The sequence below is a fragment of the Thunnus thynnus genome, chromosome 7 (assembly GCF_963924715.1).
Source record: "Thunnus thynnus chromosome 7, fThuThy2.1, whole genome shotgun sequence".
In the NCBI taxonomy this organism is placed as follows: Eukaryota; Metazoa; Chordata; class Actinopteri; order Scombriformes; family Scombridae; genus Thunnus; species Thunnus thynnus.
In genome coordinates this window covers 7343597-7364141 of record NC_089523.1, presented here as the reverse complement: position 1 = coordinate 7364141, position 20545 = coordinate 7343597, and the positions used below count along the sequence as shown (strand labels likewise).

At 40.7% G+C, this 20545-nt stretch overlaps 2 protein-coding genes across 2 annotated transcripts; both read right to left on the bottom strand.

The window, feature by feature from the left end:
• Window positions 1–36: 36 nt before the first annotated feature.
• On the bottom strand, window positions 37–11593 carry LOC137185719 (coatomer subunit beta'-like). Its single transcript, XM_067594048.1, has 22 exons — window positions 11420–11593; window positions 10580–10717; window positions 10303–10389; window positions 9923–10049; window positions 9496–9644; window positions 9051–9197; window positions 8497–8596; window positions 8247–8389; window positions 7320–7519; window positions 6947–7057; window positions 6743–6831; window positions 6543–6649; window positions 6312–6455; window positions 6044–6174; window positions 5606–5813; window positions 5171–5281; window positions 3966–4180; window positions 3724–3816; window positions 3314–3494; window positions 3064–3135; window positions 1144–2205; window positions 37–985 (listed from the first exon to the last, which is right to left on the bottom strand). The coding sequence occupies exons 1-22, from the start codon at window positions 11420–11422 to the stop codon at window positions 896–898; spliced, it is 3708 nt and encodes a 1235-aa protein (XP_067450149.1). The 5' UTR covers window positions 11423–11593; the 3' UTR covers window positions 37–895.
• A 1169-nt stretch (window positions 11594–12762) lies between these two features.
• On the bottom strand, window positions 12763–14930 carry LOC137185718 (retinol-binding protein 2-like). Its single transcript, XM_067594047.1, has 4 exons — window positions 14759–14930; window positions 13465–13643; window positions 13245–13346; window positions 12763–12916 (listed from the first exon to the last, which is right to left on the bottom strand). The coding sequence occupies exons 1-4, from the start codon at window positions 14829–14831 to the stop codon at window positions 12866–12868; spliced, it is 405 nt and encodes a 134-aa protein (XP_067450148.1). The 5' UTR covers window positions 14832–14930; the 3' UTR covers window positions 12763–12865.
• Window positions 14931–20545: the final 5615 nt, after the last annotated feature.

Genomic DNA, 20545 nt, shown 5'->3' with positions numbered 1-20545 from the left:
TGTGATGTGATGGAGTAAAATAACTTGAGGCCTCGCTGATGTGAAGAACTTTATTGACATAAGTTCACTTTTCAAGTCTAGGTAAACAGTACCATCCATCAGGATTTTTTTATAGGAGAAAAACAATTATTAAAAAAACCTGTAACAGCAACATACTGTAGATTTCATATCAGTTTATTTGATAAACTGAAAGCAGCAGTATGTGTTGATTTGGTTTTGAGAAGTAAACATGCAACAAAATATTAAAACCACAAAGTGGTAATACAACCCAGTGGGGGTTTGTTCAACATTTCAGAATGCATTATTATGTAGAGAACACAGCAATTGGCAGACATAAAGGCAGCCTTGTACCACATAAAAGTAAAATACTGTTCTGATCAGCTAAACTCAAGCACTTTTATGAAAAATAAACTGTTTTAATTTCAGCTCAAGAATGGGGAATTCACCAGTGGCTTTGATAATGCCCTGATTGACAGTGGTGTTACATGAGGTATGAAGAAAAAGAGGTACGAAGAGTAATTATTACTGACTTTTCATGATGGTGTAAATTGCAGTCAGGAGTCACCTAGAATAGAAAATAGAAATCCCCAAATATCTAGATTGGTACTGTGAACTGATGACACTTAAACTACTAATACTTAATAAAACTGTTTCTTGGTGGTTACAATATGTCAACATAGCAAAAGAATTGTAAAAAAGGCCACCAAGTTGCATCTTAATGTTACTAATTCCTACAACAAAGAAAAAAAATGATAAACTTGAAATAAGTTTAAAAGGGCATTGTAGTCAGGTTATAGTTTCACCTTGTTCACGAAATCAGCCCTTTGTGTTTTTTTTTTTTTTTGGTCACTGCTTTAAAAGTTGAAAGGTTTTGACTCATGAAAGATATCTCTCTCTAGTCATCTAAGAAATCTTCATCCAGGTTGACATCCGTGGTGTCGATATCTTCCAGGTCTAAATTTTCCAGATCCAGATCATCCAGCACCTACAGGGGAAAAATATCAGTGGATGAGAGTCAAAAGGCCTGGAGGTTCTGATTTTGTATTCAGAGCAACAACAAGTTCATGGCTACATACAAGTTTTCACATGACTGTATTCCCGAATTTATTAATCTTGGTCATAAACTTGAAAAATGTTGTTTACCTCATCATTCAGCTCCGCCTCAAGGTCCTCTGCTGGTTCCTCCGCTCCCTCGGGACCTGCCTCCTCCGCCACAGTCTCCACTGCAGGAGCTGCTGCTGCTGGGGATAAAACCTCTGGCTCAGCCTGCAGAGGCACAGCAGGTTCCAGGTTGTCCTCTGGCTTTACTGGGAGTGCTGTGGTTTGTTCCTCTTGTGCTGAGACTGGTTTCAATACTGGTATCGCATCGCCAAGTGGGTCTAAAAGTGGGTCATCGGCCAAATCTGGAAAACTCTGGACTGGGACTGGAACAAGCACATCCACCACTGGACTGTCTGTGTTATCAAAAGTAATGAGCTCCTCCACCGCTACGGGTGGTGGTACTTCCTCGGTAACAGGAGTCTCTTGTACTGCTGCTGCTGCTACATCTATAATGGTTGGTGCTTCTGAAGAGACTATATCTTCTTCCAGTTCTTCATCAACAGGCATTCCCTCAGTTACTATAGCTTCTGATGCTGTTACATCAATATCAGCTGTTAAAGCAGTGGTTACTAGAGCATCCTCTGTTGCTATGGTTTCTGTCACCACTGCCTCACTTGGTGCTTCTTCTGTTGCCATGATGGTTTCTGATGTTGTCTCACTAAGAGAAGTTTCAGAACCACAAGCAGCAGGTATGACAGCAGTTTCTGGAGACATTTCCAGAACCTCCTCCTCAACCGGAGACCCAATATCTTCCACAGGACTGGACTGCTCCATCTCTGGCTCTTCGGGGGGAATGTCTACGATAGGCTCCTCTACTGAGACTGAAGGCTCTACCTCCACCTCCGCCTCCACCTCCACCTCCGGTTCAAATGCAGCCACCTCAGAGGACACTGGTGGTGCGAGTTCTGGGTCAACATGTTGTTCTGTTATGGTGACAGGCAGAGTAGGTGCTGCGGTTGTGATGGATTCTTCTTCCATTGTTGAAGCAGCATCAATAGACCCCTGCTCTTGTAGTATGGGCTCTTCCACTAACGCCGCTTCTGTAGGTGCAGCCTCTGTTATTGCTGCTGCAACAAGAGCTTCATCCATGCTCTCCACCACTTCCTGTAAACAGACCAAGCAGAATTACCATTCTGTTGTTTCGAATTCAGATATTCAATTAGTTTTTGTATTAATTTACAATTTTGGGTCATAGAGTTGGTGGACTATTTGAAATGATGAGCCCTTTTCAGACATGCAATACGTAACATTGCTGCCTGTATCTATCTGTTGAAGTGATGGCCTTTAGTCAGTCACACAAAGCAGGTGTCTTCTCAGTAAATGTTTGTAACTGCTTTGTTCAGACATGAAGGAGTGGGTGGCACTGCTGAAAACAGCTGTGAGTGACAAAGTTTAAAGATATGAAGGAAGGAAGGGTGTTGTCTGTTCTCACACAGATTGTATCAGTGACAGATTTTGAAACTTATTTTGCCACTGTCATGAGTATGAGGGACACTTGCCCGCTCTTCTCACTAATCCACAAAGTGTTTAACTGGAGATGTGTAATTTCATACAGTTGGCGGGGATGAAAGTGATTACTATTGTGGTTGTATGAGAGGTTTTTCCTTGCACTAAGAATGGAAAAAATATTTTTTATAGACTGATCTGACATGAGAATAATATTATTAACAGAATTTATGACTGTGCTTTTAGAAGGCAGAACAAGACATGCATTTAATCTCTGTGTGTATTTGACATTGTGCTGCTGCAGCCTTTACGTTAATGTGATGACATTCACTTCAGACATGCTGTGTTGGTGTGTTCTGGAAATGTTACTAGGTCCGACTTGGTAAGACTGTCGTCCTGACTTTTAAAAGTGACTCGGGCAGTCATTCAGGCATGAGAGCGATATACAAAATTGACATCACATTTATGCTAAGAGGTGCATGTCTGAAAGCATGAGGTGTAGATTCTGGTCCTCACCTCTGGCTCAGTGATCTCTCCTTTTGTCACAAAACCTGCAGATTCCTCCAGAACATTGCGGTCCTCATTGGGCTGAAAAATAGAGGAATAGACAAGATTAGGTCTCAAACATACTTGATCTTTGATTGATGCTCAAAGTATGAAGTCAACTTATGCAGCGATTAATCAAATTCTGTGCACATATTTGTATCAGAGCACACCTCGGTAAATAAAAGTTTTCTTATACAGTTCTTCTGACTTTTCCACTGACCATGATGAGTGGATATTCTGCAGCAGGTCTGACCCTGACATGAGTCTCCTTTAGGTACTGCTCAGCCAACAGGGTTTGTTGGAGGCCAGGGAACAGGTTGCTGTACTGGGTGGGGTCAGCCAGAGCATCTGCTGCCTTCTGGTTGACCTTGGAAAGACTCTCCTTCCACAGCTTCACCACCCTGGAGGAAGGGAGTGATATACAGCTCAGTGGAGATGCATAATGCAAATATGCACATACTGTACACAGATGTAGTCATGCAGACTCTTTCTATCATCAGAAAGTTTCAGGAATAGCATTATTCCTCCACTGATTTTGATTTGGACCTGAAAAATTTAGCAAATGCCGGTATTTATTACAAATTACAGATTGTATACACTGCACACTCATCTACACATAAACAACTTTACCTTGGCACATGGCTGGGCAGATATGTTCTTGCCAGGAATGCGGCCTCTGGCAAACGATCTGTTTTGATGAGAAGGTCCAGACATTTGTCCAATCTGAGCAAACATAGACAAAAAATGGTCATGACAAAAATAAATAAAAGATTTAAAAAATTGTGAACATAAACATATTCATTAAAATTTGGGTTCAAACATAGTTCCTTTTCCCAGCCCCCTCCTCTTCCCTCTACTCCTCAGACACTCACTTCCCCTGCATGAAGTAGGTGAGGAAGGCCACGTTGGTCTTGCCATCCCTCTCTGCCCCCTCAGCCAGTTTTCCCACCATGGTGGCGTTGCCCGAGGCAGTGGCCAGCAGCAATAATCCCCCATAATCCTGAGCTTGGTGTAGACACTCCTGAGCCAAACTAAACTGGCACTTTGTAGTAGCAAGCTCTGCCAGCTGCTTCCATTTCTGCTCTGACTGGAGCCGCCACATGTCAAGGTGCCAAAGAGACAGGAGAGAGGATTATCACAGGGAGAAAAGCATGAGCCTCAACAACAACACACTGTGAAGCAGTTACTAAGTACGGGTTGTGACTCACCTTGTAAGACCTCTAGAGTAAAAATTACTGATTCTTCATACATTTTCCTGCGTATTATCAGTTACTAGTAAATGTTTGCTCATGGTAATGCATTTAAAGTCTCCGGACTGTCATTCTTAAAGTCGCAACACCTTCTATACATTTACATATGTATAGCTGTTAGCTATGCTAGTGGAGTGTCAGCCAGTGTCAACATCTATTGCATAGTTTTCCCACTGACTGAAATTTGGATTGATTGATTGAAATTTTGTACAGGAATTCATGGTGTACAAAGGTTGAATCCCACTGACTTCAGTGATCTCTGACTTTTCCTCTAGTGCCATGATGATGTCGGCATCTGTGGTTTTAAGTGAAATGTCTCGAAATGTCCCAGTACAGTACAACATACTAGTTAATAACTACAATATTTACTATATACTAATCTTCATAGTGTACTGTTTGAGTATATGAGAAATCAACACACTACATTGTTTTATACTTGCAGGAAATGATGCAAGTACAATGTGCAAAGGAAATCGGCCAGTTAAACCTAACAAAAAGACAGCAACGTGTTTTTTTTCCACAAAGTTGTTTCCTGAGGTGTTCCTGTAGATGTTTCACCATCATCCACTATTTTACTTTTTCCAGCTGTGAGTAGCTCCTCCATTTCCTTTGTGCATTGCACTGTGGGGGAACAGTGTGTACAGCACACTTAAAACTCAAGGGCTTTTTAGTATGCATAATGACTGTTTTGAGTTTAATTCATTTTGTCACTTTTCCAGTGCTCCCTACATACTGAAAACCTGCTTAGAATTAGTGTGTAGTGTGGATTTGTGACACAGCTTGTGTCTTGTTTTTGTGTGTGTGTGTATGTGTGTGTGTGCTCTGACCTCTGCCTCCAAGGCCAGTTGGTAGGCTGTCTTGAGCTCTCCCAGCTGCAGAGCCAGTTCAAACTTATGGTCTGGGTCAGTGGACACAGCCAGGGCCTGCTGTCTGAAGCCCTACACAATGTAAGCAACACAATACACAACAAGCTCATTTTTATTTAAGCACAATGGCCAACAGTAGAAGACTAAATAAGTAGTACACAACTTTCAAGTATAAAGTAGTAGAAGAGACTGTGTGAGAAGCAAAACATTCCCTGGATTAAATACACTTTAAAAGAAACACAAGAATTCTGCCCAGAGGTTGTACCCCATCTGGTTGCCTGATGTTCTCTAAATAGCGAATTCATAAAAACCTGAATTTATAATCAGTTCAAGCAGAAAGAAAAGCACAGAGATGAGTGTGCACTTCCAAGGGCAAAGGCTAGAGGACACACATACCTGTTTCTCCAAAAAGAGGGCTACCCTAGTCCTCTGCTCCTTGGGGATTGTGGGGAGAACCTTGTCAGCCGTGCTGAAATCCCTCCTCATGACGGCTGTCTGGTATTCCAGTACTGACAGCAGCAGGGAGTAGCTGATAACATTCAGCTCCTTGTCTCCAAGGTACAGACGGTCGTCCTTGGGGATGTAGCCCAGCAGATACATGGTCCTACACAAAAGAAAATCTGCTTTTAATATACATTTAAAGCCACTTCTTTGAGAATGTTTTATGTTTTGGCTTTGTCAGATAGAAAGTAGAAGGAAGAGAAGGGAGGATGACACGAGACATCAAGTGGATTAAAAGCCATAATTAAATGGCATAAGTACATTTTTCCAGCATGCCGGGCATACGGATGGACCTGATGTAATGCTGACAGTGCACATGTACATGCATCGTACCTGTCCATGTGAGCAATGGTGATAATCTCTCCGCCAACATAGTAGTTGAGTCTGTTAACAGAGCTGGTGTAGATGAAGCAGTCTCCCACCCAAACGCCTGTCTTCACCACCTCCTGGACCTCCCCCAGCACCTGCTCAGCACAGGAAAACAAGATAAGAAGACTTAAAAAATAATTCCTCTCCAGAGTATCTTGAGCTTCCAGAAACATCACTCCACTATTCAATTACAGCATAGTCAAACAAAAATACACTTATATTGGTTTCTGACCTCAAAGGCGTCCTCGATTCCATCTTCCGTCATCTCTTCCTTGGACTCCTGGGCCGCTGCCACTCTCTCTGGCAGGTAGCGCAGCACAAAGAAAGACTCATCTGTGGCGATGCACACCAGCTCCCCAGAGTCAGACCAGAAGATCTAAAGACAGGAAAACAATAGAATAACAAGGAGTATAAGGGGGCCAGCGCTTGAAAGAGTAACATTCATTATCAGAGTACGACTCACATGTTTTGGTTGAATCTCGATGCGGCGGATCAGTTCGGCGTTCTCCCAGTCGTAGAAGGCCAGGCCACTGTTTGACCTCACTCCCAGTAAGAAGCCACCAAAGATACCTATTAGACAAAGAAATTGTTAGCATTTCATACAATAAAGAACAAATACTATTTGCCCACACAGCTTTCCATCAGATCAAATCATGGACTCACCTTCAGCCCCAAAGTCGGGTTTGAAAGCCTTCTTCTCTTTGAAGTTCTTAAAGATTTTGACCATACTGTTTCCTTCCCTTATAGCATACCTGTAAATATGATGCACACATTTAATGCCACACCTGAAAATGGAGTGACTTACCTGTGGTATATAGTATGTGGTACAGTTCCGACTGGTTAAAATGTTTAGGAATTCAGACTTACTGTGAGGAGTCATGCGCCCAAACAAACTCTTGAGCTGAGCCAAAGCTCTTGTTCCTCAGGGCCATGGCAGTGTAGATGATATACTCCCCATCTCCACACACCACTACAAACCTGCCAATACAAAAAGAAAAAATACAGCTCACAAAGTGCACCAAGCAAGCATGCATTTTTATGATAGTAAAAACAAAAAAACAAACAAAAAAAGATTTTTGGGGCATATATTACTTTACATGACAGTATACAGTCAAGATCCAGCAAAATCTGGATATGGAACATATTTTCACCAGGTATAAAGGAATCAGTAAATGTCCTCTGATTGGTTTACACATATACTGTCATCAACACTGTTTCCATCTACAGTCTGGTCTCTCACCTCCCGTTGGGGCTGTGCTGGATGGTCTGGGGATAAATCTCACAGCTACCCATGTCTTTGATACTCAGCAGCAGCTTCTCTCCATCCTTGACCTCTGCCTCTCCCATGGCCTTCAAGTTGGCCTGCTGCACTTCAGAGTGGCGAGCCCACATGACCTTCCCACTTGAGTCCATGGACATGGCCGGTTCCTCCCGACCCAGCTGGGACAGAGAGGGAGAGGAAAGAGGAGGATGAGGTGCAAGATATGAAAAATAGATGAGAAAAGATCATTGTGTTAAAGGAGGGGCGCCATTTGAATATCACAGGTCAATAAATGTTCCATCAGCTTACACAAAGCTATCTGCTATAATACTCCAGGTGACTGCCCATAGCTGCTGATAGCTGCTGATGCAGATAGAAAGGTCATGTCCTCTATTTTCTTTGAATATTTGGATGTTTTAACAACCTGAGGTGCCGTTTGCAGTTTAAAATTCAATGTTAATGTTCAATTTTCTTTTGACACAAGATTACTGACCCCAACCCAAGCGCTGATTGATTGGACCTGGTGCAGAAGTTAAACTGGCCTGTAAACTGCACTGGGGAAAACGTGAACTACGTGATGATGTTTAATCTCAAAATGTATAAAAAGCTGAAATTTTTTTTGGCTCATATCATCCTCTTCCTATGGATTTAAAGTGCTTGGAATAGGTTTTGTTTTCTTCATTAGCTCTTTATTCTTAAGATAAATTATTGTTTGATAGTCACATGAATGCTGTAAGATCATGACCCTTCTTGACCTGTTGGCCTACTTGTAATCAGCCCTTTAATTTAGGAGTTGCAGTTCCTTCTATTCTTGAGTACAGTATAGTACATAAAGCCTAAAACATAATATATGAAAATATAGATATAGATAAATAGTGCTATATACAAAACAACAGCACAGTATACCTTGATGATGATGCTTCCTTCATCATAGCCCAAAGCCACACTGTTGGAGCCAGGCTGGCCACAGATACACCACACCCTCTCCATGCCATAGTTGAGTGTGTTTTCTAGTCGGTAGGTGTTGGAGTGCCACACTCGAACAGTGCCTAATGAAAAAATAGAGAGTCAAATAGAACAATAATGCTGTGCTAACTGTACTATATAGTTAGTCTGTGTCTGTGTTTAAAATGCTCCATTAAATCACACAACCCACCGTCCTCAGAGCCTGTGAGGATGATTGGCAGCTCGGGGTGGAAGCTGACGCAGGTCACATTCTGGGCATGACCCTCCAGGGTCTGAACACAAGTTTTGTTCTAGGAGAACACAGACAGCAAAAACACTCATCACAAAATGCTATTAAAATACTTCAGTACTATAGAAAAGTGTTGTATGTTATTATGTGTTTTTATGTAGACACTATTAATGAGCGTACACTACCAAAATGCAACATTAAACATCAACATGAAGTATAAAATGCTACTGGAGTGCATGTATGTTTTATTTGATCACAGACAAGCCAACATCATAGGTTTTTTTTAAAACTAGATATTTAGTTTTAAAAATTCCATGAATTGTAGACAAATATTTCGTTTTTGAAAACTGATACACTGCACTGTAGAAATACACTACTGTTACTCAGTTGCACTACTCTTTACTACTACTGCCACTGTTACATCTATTTTTACATACATAGTACTATTATAGCTTATGTCTAATCCCCAGTTAACAAATTGACAGATGGACAGGATGCTGAGCAAAAGAAAATACCTGATAATCCCAGATTTTGACCAGGCGGTCATCAGCCCCTGATATGAGGTAGGGTTTGTCTCCTCCGCTGTAGTAATCAATACAGTTCACTCCCTTTTCATGGCCCTCCAGAGTGAAGTTGGGGGTCCTGGAGCCCAGCTGCCACACCTTCAAAGTTGAAACATGTCGAAATAGTGTATGGGACAGTGAGCAAGCAAGATAAGTTGATGCAGTATGAGTTACAGGATGAGTTAAGGGTATTTGATGGATGCATTATAAATATCAGTGTGTCCATTTTTTGTAACTGGTGGAACAAACTGAACAGTGAATTTTGCTTCTGGCTGTGAAGGAAATGATCCTACTTTTTGTCTCTTTCACCTTCACCTTCACAGCACCTTTGTCATGTTTGTACCTTAAAGCAATCTTCTGCGTGCTCTTAAAAATGTTTACATATGTGTGTGTGCACCTTAATAGTTCTATCCAGCGAGGCGCTGGCAAACTGGTTGTTGTCTTTGGGGTTGATGACAATCTGCATGACGTAGTGCGTGTGTCCCTCAAACACCTGAGTACATGCCCACTTTCTGTCCCAGTCCCACAGTTTGATCAGCATGTCGTCTAAAAAAGATACACACACATAAAATATGACAATGAGTGTATACAGTTAGTAAAGCTGAAGGTCTTAAAACCCCTCATGCACTCAATTTTAGATAGATTTAGAAAGTGCACATACACTAGACCTACTGGACAGCAGAATATATTGTTAACAAATATATCAGAGCAATTCATAACTATTTGTCCATGAGTGTGTTCTTGTTTTAGTCTTTCACTTCAAGGAACCTCTATAGAAATACGTGGTTTTTGGGGTGTTTTGTGTGGGTGTAGTTCTTTCCTACCACTGCTGGTGAGGATGTAGGGCTGCGTAGGGTGGACAGCGATGCAGCGGATGTAGTCAGAGTGAGCCTCAAACATGTGAACTCTCTCCAGAGTGTTGTAATTGAACACACGGATGTGCATATCATCCTGGTGGGGGAACAAACAGATTGATAAGTGCATTTGGCCCTCAACAAGTGATTGATGAAAGTACATCTAAAAGGAGTGAGTGTTCGCAGAGTGAGTGCTCACACAAAGGAAAAGTAACAGATGACTGTTCAAACATGACCGTTTAATGTAGGAGGAAAAATAAAGCAACTGAATTCAACTGACTTCAGATATGGAAAAGATTCATAAACATTTAACACACATATATATTCTCCAACTGAGTTACAATACTTACTGATCCAGCAATCACCCAGTGTTTCCTGGCTACAAACCTAGCCACTCTGACAGGCAGATCACACACCTCAAAGATTTTCACCATCGTCTACACAAACAAACACACACACAAACAGAATTCAAGATTATTAACATTACACAGAATGTATTTCCATCCATTTAAAGATCAGAAAGTTGAGTTGATTGTGTTTCTGAGGGAATGACTCTATGGGTGATTAGGTGATTGATCAGTGAAGTGATTGAGTGATTAGATGAGTGTGTGTCTGACTGATAGTGACCTGTGTCTCATGGTTCCAGACCACCACACTGCCGCTGTAGAGGCTGGCCACCATCCACGGCTCAGTGGGATGCAGATCCACACTCTTCACCCGGTCGGACCGAGCCGTCAGCTTCCGCTTGATGTCCAACCGCAGAGGCTACGGAGGGAGAAAGACAAAAAGGAAGACACATGATGACCCAAGAAGCTCCTCTCAACAACAGACAGTTTATGTAAAAAAAAAAACACTCAACAAGAAGACAATAAGCAGTCTGTATTTAAAAACATCATATTCTATATAGCAGGTTTTGCACTGTAGACACTTTTTTATTCAGAATGACCTATATCTGTGAAGGCTGGGCGATTTCAGTATTTCAATTTAATTCTACTCGAACAGGTTTTGGAGATAGTTATGGAGGGGGCGTGTCTGTTGATACTTCCCATTCCACATTTTTTATGCATGCCTGCTCCAGAATGACTGGGTCCTTTCAAGTCTTTTCATGTCAATGAATATATTAAGACTTTTCATTAATCAGCTTATATTATTAATATATGAAAATGTAAATCCCCTGCAAACAAATCTAAAGACTTTGTCATATTATGCAAAAATGTTTTTTTTTCTGTGCTGGTTTAACCATGTTGATCATTAAATTGTTGGAGTTTGTAAAAGCTGTTGTTGCATGTGGCTGCTGAATGAATCGTACTGTACTGTATGTTTTGCATGGAGTTTGCATTTCTAATCTTTGAAATTAAGCATAAAAGTTATTGTAAGCACATAAAGTCATGTTCCACTGACATGAGAACAAGAAAACAACAAACAAACTACATTTTATAAAGTATTTTGCTTGTTTGTTTCGCCTACCATGTTTCCACGTCCGTAAGTCCGCGGTGCTGTACACTGAACAGACCGGCCTCCCAGCTGCCCTCGTCGGGCTTCGTTTGTGGATCGCTTAGGAAAACTTTTGTCACAAGTGAACCACACTAACAACAAGATTACGTCCGGTATGACTTTTCACAATAAACTTCAAAGCAGTAAGGACCGAAAACTTTTGGGAACCACATAAAATTATAAGGAAAATTATGTGTGGAAGTAAAATGACAAAGCCATAAACATATTTAACGTAAAACTCAAATTCTATTTTGCAGTTTTCACTATTAATCAGCAAAATTAAGAGAAAACTAGTCACCAGTAATGTTTACTCATAGCAGAAATTTGCCTCGTCTTAACATATTTACACGCAGTTCAAAGAACAGTGTTGTATCATAGATATAATAGTTACATGTGTGTTTATCTAAACAACAAATGGACACACATTGTTAAAGACAATGTAAAGATCAGACTGTTACTGTAAAAAGGGATGAAACAGTACAAGTGTGTGTGGAAGTGCAATCAATCAATAAAATATGTGTAATGTAACTGTACTGACTATATACACATGCCTTATGTGGTTTATGTGCAGTATATACAGCCAGCTTAGATTGACATTTGATAATAATATCCAATATATGCATGTGTTATTTCACAATGTGCACATTAAACTGTAATATTTATAAATTGAAAGTGATATACCAGTGCTTTCCCAAAGCTGTAACTTTGTAGTGACAATTATGTAACTAACAAGAGTTTGTTTTTACTCCAATATATTTTTTAATCATTTAATTCGATGCTGTTGCGTAAATTGGCGGTTTAATTTTGACGACAGATCTCCCCTCTTCCGGTTTACATCTGTCTGCCGCTGTCTGACTTGACGCTGCTTCTTTTGGCGACGTGGATCCTGCAGCGCTTCCTGTGTGGAGTAGCTGGAGATCCGGCAGAGAGGCAGAACATGTTGTACCTGCCCGTGAGCTCGTTCCACACTGCAAAAAGTACAGACTGCAGGCTACAACCACACTAAGCACCAGTTAGACTCTTTAAATCTAAATCCCCACAGTTTACTAAAGCGAAGGCAAACATATGACCACGGGTTAAAATAATCACGTGTGCCATGAACATCTTAAGAAGTTCAGCTTGTTATATGATACTGCAACCAATTTTATTTCGACTTTTTTTGCAGTACATTACAGCCTTTCTCTTCATATGATTTTGTATATTCAAGTCATAATTTCCATACAATAGAGAATCACGGCCTCATGAATCTGCCACGAACAAAATGTCCCAAAAGTGATACTTGAAAAAGAAAAGGAAACTAAAAAAAACAAGAAAACTGTTTTCAATCAATTTATTACAGGTCTTCACAGTCACATTATAAATAGACAGCAACATGCAATACACGACAGTTTTGAGCAGTGATAGTTTGTTCCCATCTTATTATGCCCTCTTAAACACTTGGTGGCAGACTTTGTCGAGCACAGTGATTTCCTGAAAGAGAAGAAACAGACCTTTAGACTGGCAGTCCAACATGATGTAACAGATGGTTCATTATCTCGTTTTATTGTTATTGCCTACAGATATGAAACAAATCAATCTGATCTAAATGAGGCTTTGAAGAGATTCCGTCAGGCAAAGTGACAAGAGAAAGTGTTTTTTCTTTTTATATTTTTATTGGTGTTTGGTTAGTGTGGCCAACTTGTGTCTACATGTACAAGCTCCTGCTGCAGCAATATCCACACAGGAATATTTCATTTCTTGGGGAACATATCAAAACTTTTACAGCCGTGTCCCATGTGCGTCACCCTCCTGCTCTTACCTGATGTAGCATGTCTCCTTCGATCCAGTGTTTCCAGCCACGATTTTCCTTCTCTCCCTTCTGAACACACACCAGCTTGTCACCATCCCAGGTAACCAGCGTCTGTAACATCACATAAATATATTCAAACTACTGTTTTATAACTGCTGTCAATGCATATACGGTTACTTTCAGTCATTCAGTGAAAAATATTTTTCAAAAACTCAGAAAACGGTCCCACCTTGACCTTCCGGTTGTCCAGGCCCTTTGTGTGCTCCTCAAACTCCTCTCCAATGGTGAAGTTGACCTCGTAGTTCCTGAAGGTGCTCAGGGTCTTTGTTTCAAACTTGTCCCCGTTCTGGACGATCACTTTTGTCTGATGCAGGTGGGAAGCGATCTTTCTGGTGGCAAAGTCAATGTCTGCAAGCATGAACACATGCACAATTTGGCAAGAGCTTTATGGAGTTGCAAAAAGAAAAAAAAAAAAAAGAAAAAAAAATCTCATCCTGGTTTGGCATGTGGTTTGACTTTTTTTCTACTTTATGACTGCTCAGATGCACCGCAAGCACACATCCACACAGACACACATGACACCACAGGCCACTTATTATGATTCCTCTCCTAGCCCACTGGTCTTCTGACAGTCTCATTTACCCTTTAAAAACGACCTTGCTCCCAGTCAGAATAGGCCTAAATGAGTTTCTCCGCCCCGCTCAGCATTGGGCCCTGCCAAAGAAAACCACCCACCCTGACCATTTTGATATATTCATATCCCATTTGCCCTCAAGTGAAAATTCAATTTCTTCCCATCACTCTTACAGATGAGGCCCCTATATTTACCCATCTAAATGATATTTTTGACCCATTTCCATAAGGATGTCATTTTCCCATCCGCTCGATGGAAATGAGGTGCCGTGGAAGAACGAGGCATTCAGGATTCCCCCGGATTTGTGTGAGCTCAGTGTACCGGGGTTGTTTTATGAATTGCAGATAGAATCGTGAATAATGAAAAGTGTTTCTGGGCTTGATCAATGGTGCTCTTTTTTTTTTTTTTTTTTTTTCTTTCAAATTATGAGCTGGCCTGCTGCCTGATCCAGGGTCGGAATCTGTCTTCCTTCTCTGGGATCAGGAGGATGAAAATGCAGAAAGGAGTGAATCAATATTTATTTGGCGTGGTAACAGACGGCAACCGCTCTCAGAGTGGAGGTTAACTTGGCCTGACAGCAGCTCAATGAGGAAATGAAGCAGTGCCACAGCATTCTTCTTTTTTCCTTTCTCTCTCTCCCTCACACTGACACTCTCTCTCTCTCTCTCTCTCTCTTGCTCCTGCTGTCACACTCAGACTCTTCTCTCATCCACAGTTTCTGCTCAAGCCTTCCTTCTCACTTGACTGCATTTTTAAAGGTTACCGTCTAATTGATCTATGTGTTTTAATGAGGGTTACAAGCCATATTCTCTATTTCTTTGACGTTATACCTTCATTTAACCAATTCAAGATCTCAAAATTAAGAGCAGGCAGTATGCAGGCAACTCACCGAGGGCCTTCATGACTTCCTCGAAGTTTTCGTTGCTCACCATCTCCCAACGTCCATTATAGTCTGCAGGCATTTTTGACTGGTCTGTGAGTCAAGGTAGCAGCTTGTCTTTAGGTTCGTTTGTCAGACTGACAGCTCAAGGAACCAGCCCTTTATATACACTCTGTGTGTGTGGGTGTGTGTGTGTGTGCGTGTGCATGTGTGGACCAAAGGACAGGGTCCGCCTGATAATTCCTTAAGGGCAGTGTGTGTGTTTGGTGTGTGATGTAAAGTTCAGGCTTACATTGTGCATTGTGAACACACTACTTCTCTACATGGACTGTGTGTTGATACAAATATCATATAACCTGGATATACAGACTTGTGTGTCTGTGCTATAAGTGTGCGCACATAGACTTGGATGCACTTAGTCTACTGCACTTTTACCCATTTCCTCCCAGCAAGCCAGCATCTGCAATCACTCATTTCAAAATGCTGGCATAAGCAGGGAAAGAGACGAGTGCTGATTACCTCAGTTGACTGTTGACTGCTCATAAGTTTATGTCTCAAGTCTTTTGGGGCTTGCAGTGGAAAGATCCCTTTCTGGTTTCATGTCGGAGAACAAAGTTTTTAACTTCATTGGGAGAAATTTTGTTGACACAAATGCAACTCCACAAGACCGCAGTTCAATCCTTATTTCACAAAAAATGTCTCAGAAGTTTCTTCACTCTTTATTTTGGAATCAGTTCAAGATAAAACACCTATGTCTCAATCAGCTGGAGCTGCTTTATCAACAAAAGAGTTTCTGTGTACCTACTCATCCCCCTGTTTTTGTGTGTTACATGTCCAAGGAGCCCAGCTGCTGGCTTATGCAAAGTGGCTGATTGGTATGGGTCAAGGCCACAGTCTTCACATAAATAATGAACTGCAGTTCATTATTTATGTTTAAGAAATGTGAAATGGATTTTGCGTTGCCATCTAATACCTGCTTCTGTTCTTTATCTCAGACATCACCAGAGACTGTCTCTCAGCAGCAGCTATAATCAATACAGTTTTCTCTCTGGATCTCTTTCAGAGGAGCTGAAGTGCTTTCAAAGAGCATACAGTGAAAAAAAAAAAAAAAAAATGCTGTGGTCGTGATATGGTTTCACAACTGCAGCACTATAGTGCCCTATCTGACAGATGCCAATTTGATCTTCTGGCGATAGGGCTGTATGTGGAGGGTCAAAGGTGAGGCGGGCGGTGTGTGTCATGCTTTATCAGAGATGATAAGATGCCTGAATATACGATTACACTAATCCGTCACGCAATATCTTACTGCACTCATTACTTTCACCTTGAAATGACAATGAATTATATATTATCTGTGATCAATAAGATGCATATTTTCCCCCTACATATGAATTACTATCAATTAATATACAGTACATACACTAAATGACCCATAGCATCATCAAGTAAGGTATTGTAGAAGTGTGTAGCAAGTTAAATCAATATTTTTAAATTAACAAAAGAAAAAATGACAACTGGTTAAGTGAAAGGTGTCACTTGTGGTGACAAACCCACAGAAAATTACTACCAAACTTTTATGACCTAAAACTTTAATGTTTTGGTTCAGTCTCTCCTCTCTCATCAGCTTTGTCTCTTGTAGCAGGAGACAACTGTTTTCAGTGAAAAACTCTGACTGCCCAGAACCAAAGAGCAGACAGACAAAGTTAGCAATTATACGGTGAACACAGAGGATCATTTAGCAGCTAAAAACACTGATATTCTTGTCAGGAGTTGGTGTAGAGCAAAACAGAGCTAAAAGGAGAGTTTATATTGGATTCACATTTGCAGAAACATGCTACCAAATAAACGCTAATGTTGCTGTGTGTCAGCCGGACGTATATGTACCCAACTGTCAGCTAACAAGTTCTCCATAATAACTCTATAAAGTGATAATGCTGTATAATACTGTCTAAATTGTGTTTACAGCTTGTTGTGCTGCCAGCAAATGGCAAAAAAACCCCAGACATTTCCAATGCTACTACATAGTTAAAATGAATACTGTATTCTTTTTTTTCCACATATCAAATGAATTTACCTGCAAATGATATGTCTTTAAATTCAGTGAAACACAAATGTTTGAGAAAGGTTACATTTGAAATTCTGAATAGAAAATTGGTACAAGTTCTTTCATTTTATACAATTTATAATGCTGCTGTAATGAATTGCACTTTTACTTTGCATACAGTCAGCATCAAGTTGTACAATAAGAAAGAAACTTTATTTATAGATCGGTTAAAAGATGTTAATTCAATGTATTATTCTTGTGACTAATAAATTACCATACAATGCTGTATGTACACCGCAGCAATGCAGCTGACCTCAACTACGTCTATTTACACAATGTGCTATAAAAGTAAATCAGCAGTCTATTAAGAATCATGGTGATTAGTAACTGATTAACTGATTTATAACGTACTGGCAACCTGTCAAGGAAACTCGATTGTTGATATCCTGGTTGTTTTTTTTTTGTTTTTTTTTAAATCAAGCTTCACCTTAACTCAACTTCAGGATTGCATGAGCATTTTTTCATTTCACCACACAGGGGCAATGTTGCTACGTATAAGTCATAGCTCCTCATGAAAACAGGCAACAGTATCCTCCTGAGTTGTGTGCAAAACATTACCACATGTTACACCGAGATCAAAGTTATGATGACACACAGCCATCTGGTAACCGAGGGCTGACTTGGTAGAAATCTGTTGTCTATGGTTTGTTACTTTAGTAGGTGAATTGGAGGAAATGTGTAACTTATATGAACTAACTAAAGAGAGGCAATAGCTGTTTTAAGCATCAATCCTTTTAGTGAGAGGGATTGCACTCTCTTGCGCATGCATGCACGCTCACATGCACACATATGTTTGCATGCATCGCACGCTTACATAGCATCTGATAAACTTATGCAAATGCAATTAGGGTAGTTTTAATAATGCACAGCAGATTCATTTTTAATTCTGCCTAATTCACACCTAATGGCACATCCTGCGCCCCATAACCTTAAAGGCACACATACACACACACACACACACACACACACACACACGCTCATACACACATGCACACTGATGACTTCTCTGGAAGTACATCATACATGTCTGTGTGAATGTGTTTCAACATTTCTGACCACGTGGGCAACAGCAAACACGCTCTGTGCAGATCTGGATCTCATTTCAGACACACATCGTATACACTGGTCAACAGGCTGTGAACGAACCCTGCTCTTCTATTTCCTACGACTCTTCATCTCTCCCCTCTTCCTCTGAGAGCTCATTGTTTTATCCCTCCATCTCAGCCTAATCTTTTAACAGTAAGTTGCTGTGCATTGTGCTTGCATGCTGCGTCACTCCCCGCAATACACTTTCAATATCCTGTCTGATTCAATTCAATTTGCTTCATTAGTGTGGCATTCAAAGCAGTGCATTACTAAATCTTTAAAACCCCGTGCAGATCCCCCAGCGGCCTCCTCATCTCTCCCATCTCTTCCGCCTCCCTGTTGTTTCAAAACATCAAAGGTCAGATTAATCACAATCCTCAGTGGAGTTAAATGACTGTAAAATTCTGCACTTTGTTATGAAAGCCTAGTCATGGATTTCAGCAGATAGTAGATATATTTGTAATATATTTTCATCCCACCCATGGACTCTAATAGTGCAGCGGCTTGCTGTGTGCTTTGATGTCCCAGTGAGATTTGAAAGGGCCCCAGTGTTCCCACACAATTGAATGATTTTTGCTTTTATCCTCCTTATGGAAGCCTTTCTAGGGGGGGAAAAAATGCTCAGCAATGGTGTTTCATGCGTCAGTGCAAGATGAAAAATAGCCACGTTAAGAGGAGACTGTACACAGAGTACAGAATGAACACATGCCTACACACACACACGTACGCAGAAAATTACACTTTATATATATTCGAAAAGCTTTACAATTTCAGACAGAGGACAAAAGCTAGGTCAGTGACCTTTTTTATAGCTTCAGCACACTCACAAACAGTGTACAGTCCTTAGGAGAACACAAAATAATAGGTCTGCTGGTTGGGCAGCCTTGATGTCAATAGATAAGACCCATTCAGCTGCCACAGACACATTCTCATAGCAAGGTACATGTGGAGGCTTATTCTGTTGTCCAAGCGCTAAAAAAAAACCAAACAAAACAAAACTCCATGTCCTGTGCATTTGTATCCTGTCATGAATATATGCATGCACTGTATGCTTGCCTGTGGTTGTTTGTCCATTTATGTATGCTAAATGCCTCGCCTTGCCTGACCATCATCACTCTCCTGCACACGCGCTTTGATTCCAACCTATACCAGCCAAGCCCATTCTTCTCACTGCTTCCAAGGAACATAAATCAAATCCCATGTTCCACCTCTGCGCATGTCATCTCGTCCCCTGAGGGGAATATCCTGCGATCCTGACCTCCACCAGTTCATGTGGTGTTTCCTCACCTATCCACCCCCAGAGAAGAGCATCCAGATAATCATAGGCAGAGAACATACTGTAAGCTCTCTGCCATCTTTCACTTTTTTTTTCTTTTTTTTTTGTTGTTGACTTTTTTCCCCCTCAGGAAGTTTGAGCTGGAAAGTAGAGAGGGGAAGAAGGGGATGACAATGCTAAATATTTCATGTGTTCCTCTTGGTAATTCCGTATGGTCGGAACGAGACCTCGTTTTCCACAGAAACATGAGCAACTGTGGGACTGATTGCGGGAGCCTGGGAAGCTCTGTGTTTCTCTCTCTTTTTTTTTTGCTTCTCTGCTCCGAAATAGGCCTGGATGGTGATGCATAATGCATGGGGCTTCCTATATGGAGCTGGAAAGGGCTGTGGGTCCTAAGGGATCAGAAAGGGAAAGGGTGTCCAGATTCACATTCTGCAGTGTAGGGCCAAGCACGTCAAAGAGATGAGATGGAGGAAAAAGATTTGTTTGCCCAGTACTCACTCCTATGTTTTTGTGTTAGTGCTACAGATTACTGTAATGCTTTTCTGGTTTTCTTAAATTTTAATCTGGCAAACTGTGCAGAATCCAGAATTCTCATTTTGTCAAATTTGATATTTAATGAATACATCTCATGTCATCTAATGCGTATAACATATTTATACATGATTACATAGTGTAATAGTGTATACAGTTGTATACACTAGACAGTTGTACTGTTGTGTGGGCATTTTCAGTCCTTTTCTAGCCCATTTACTGGTTGGCAATTGTTTTCATCTGATTAAAATCATGTACCATTATTAGTAGCTATTAGTAGCTATTATTAGAAGTAGCACAATCAAATGCTAAATTGCTATATTTTATGTTCTCTTATAGAAAAGAAACAGCTCAGAACTGATTGAAATATTGTTTCACCTCCCTCACAGAATCTGCAACCATGTCTCCTCATCTTCTGATTCAGGAGAGAATCAAGCAAGCAGCCTTGTATGGATTTTTTTATGAGAAGCTTGTAGTGTAACTTATTACTGTCAACAAAAGTGTGGCGTTGCCATCGCTCAATATATTTCCACTAGTTCTAGCTTCACTAGCTACAGTTTCAATGTACACTACTCACAGTATTTTTAATTTTCTTTGTCTGTACATGTTCTTCTGATGTTCGCAATTTTACTAAATATTTTTTTGTCACATTTTGTTTTGTTGCATCACTTCACCTGTCATAAGGAGTATTACTGTGAAAACAGATGTATAAACAAATGTCATCAGCGTTTTCTTGTAGACAACTAATGCATGTAATCTAATTCCGAACAATCCCCAACAAATACGTAAGGATCCC

Excerpts from the sequence above, each read along its gene's own strand:
- LOC137185719 (XM_067594048.1), bottom strand. Across the intron at positions 6,832-6,946 it reads TGGGCGCATGACTCCTCACA|GTATGCTATAAGGGAAGGAA; the intron begins GTAAGTCTGAAT and ends TCATATTTACAG. Across the intron at positions 3,817-3,965 it reads ACCTACTTCATGCAGGGGAA|ATTGGACAAATGTCTGGACC; the intron begins GTGAGTGTCTGA and ends ATGTTTGCTCAG.
- LOC137185718 (XM_067594047.1), bottom strand. The coding sequence starts at position 14,831 with ATGCCTGCAGACTATAATGGACGTTGGGAGATGGTGAGCAACGAAAAC. Across the intron at positions 13,644-14,758 it reads GGAAGTCATGAAGGCCCTCG|ACATTGACTTTGCCACCAGA; the intron begins GTGAGTTGCCTG and ends TCATGCTTGCAG. Across the intron at positions 12,917-13,244 it reads AAGGAGACATGCTACATCAG|GAAATCACTGTGCTCGACAA; the intron begins GTAAGAGCAGGA and ends CTTCTCTTTCAG.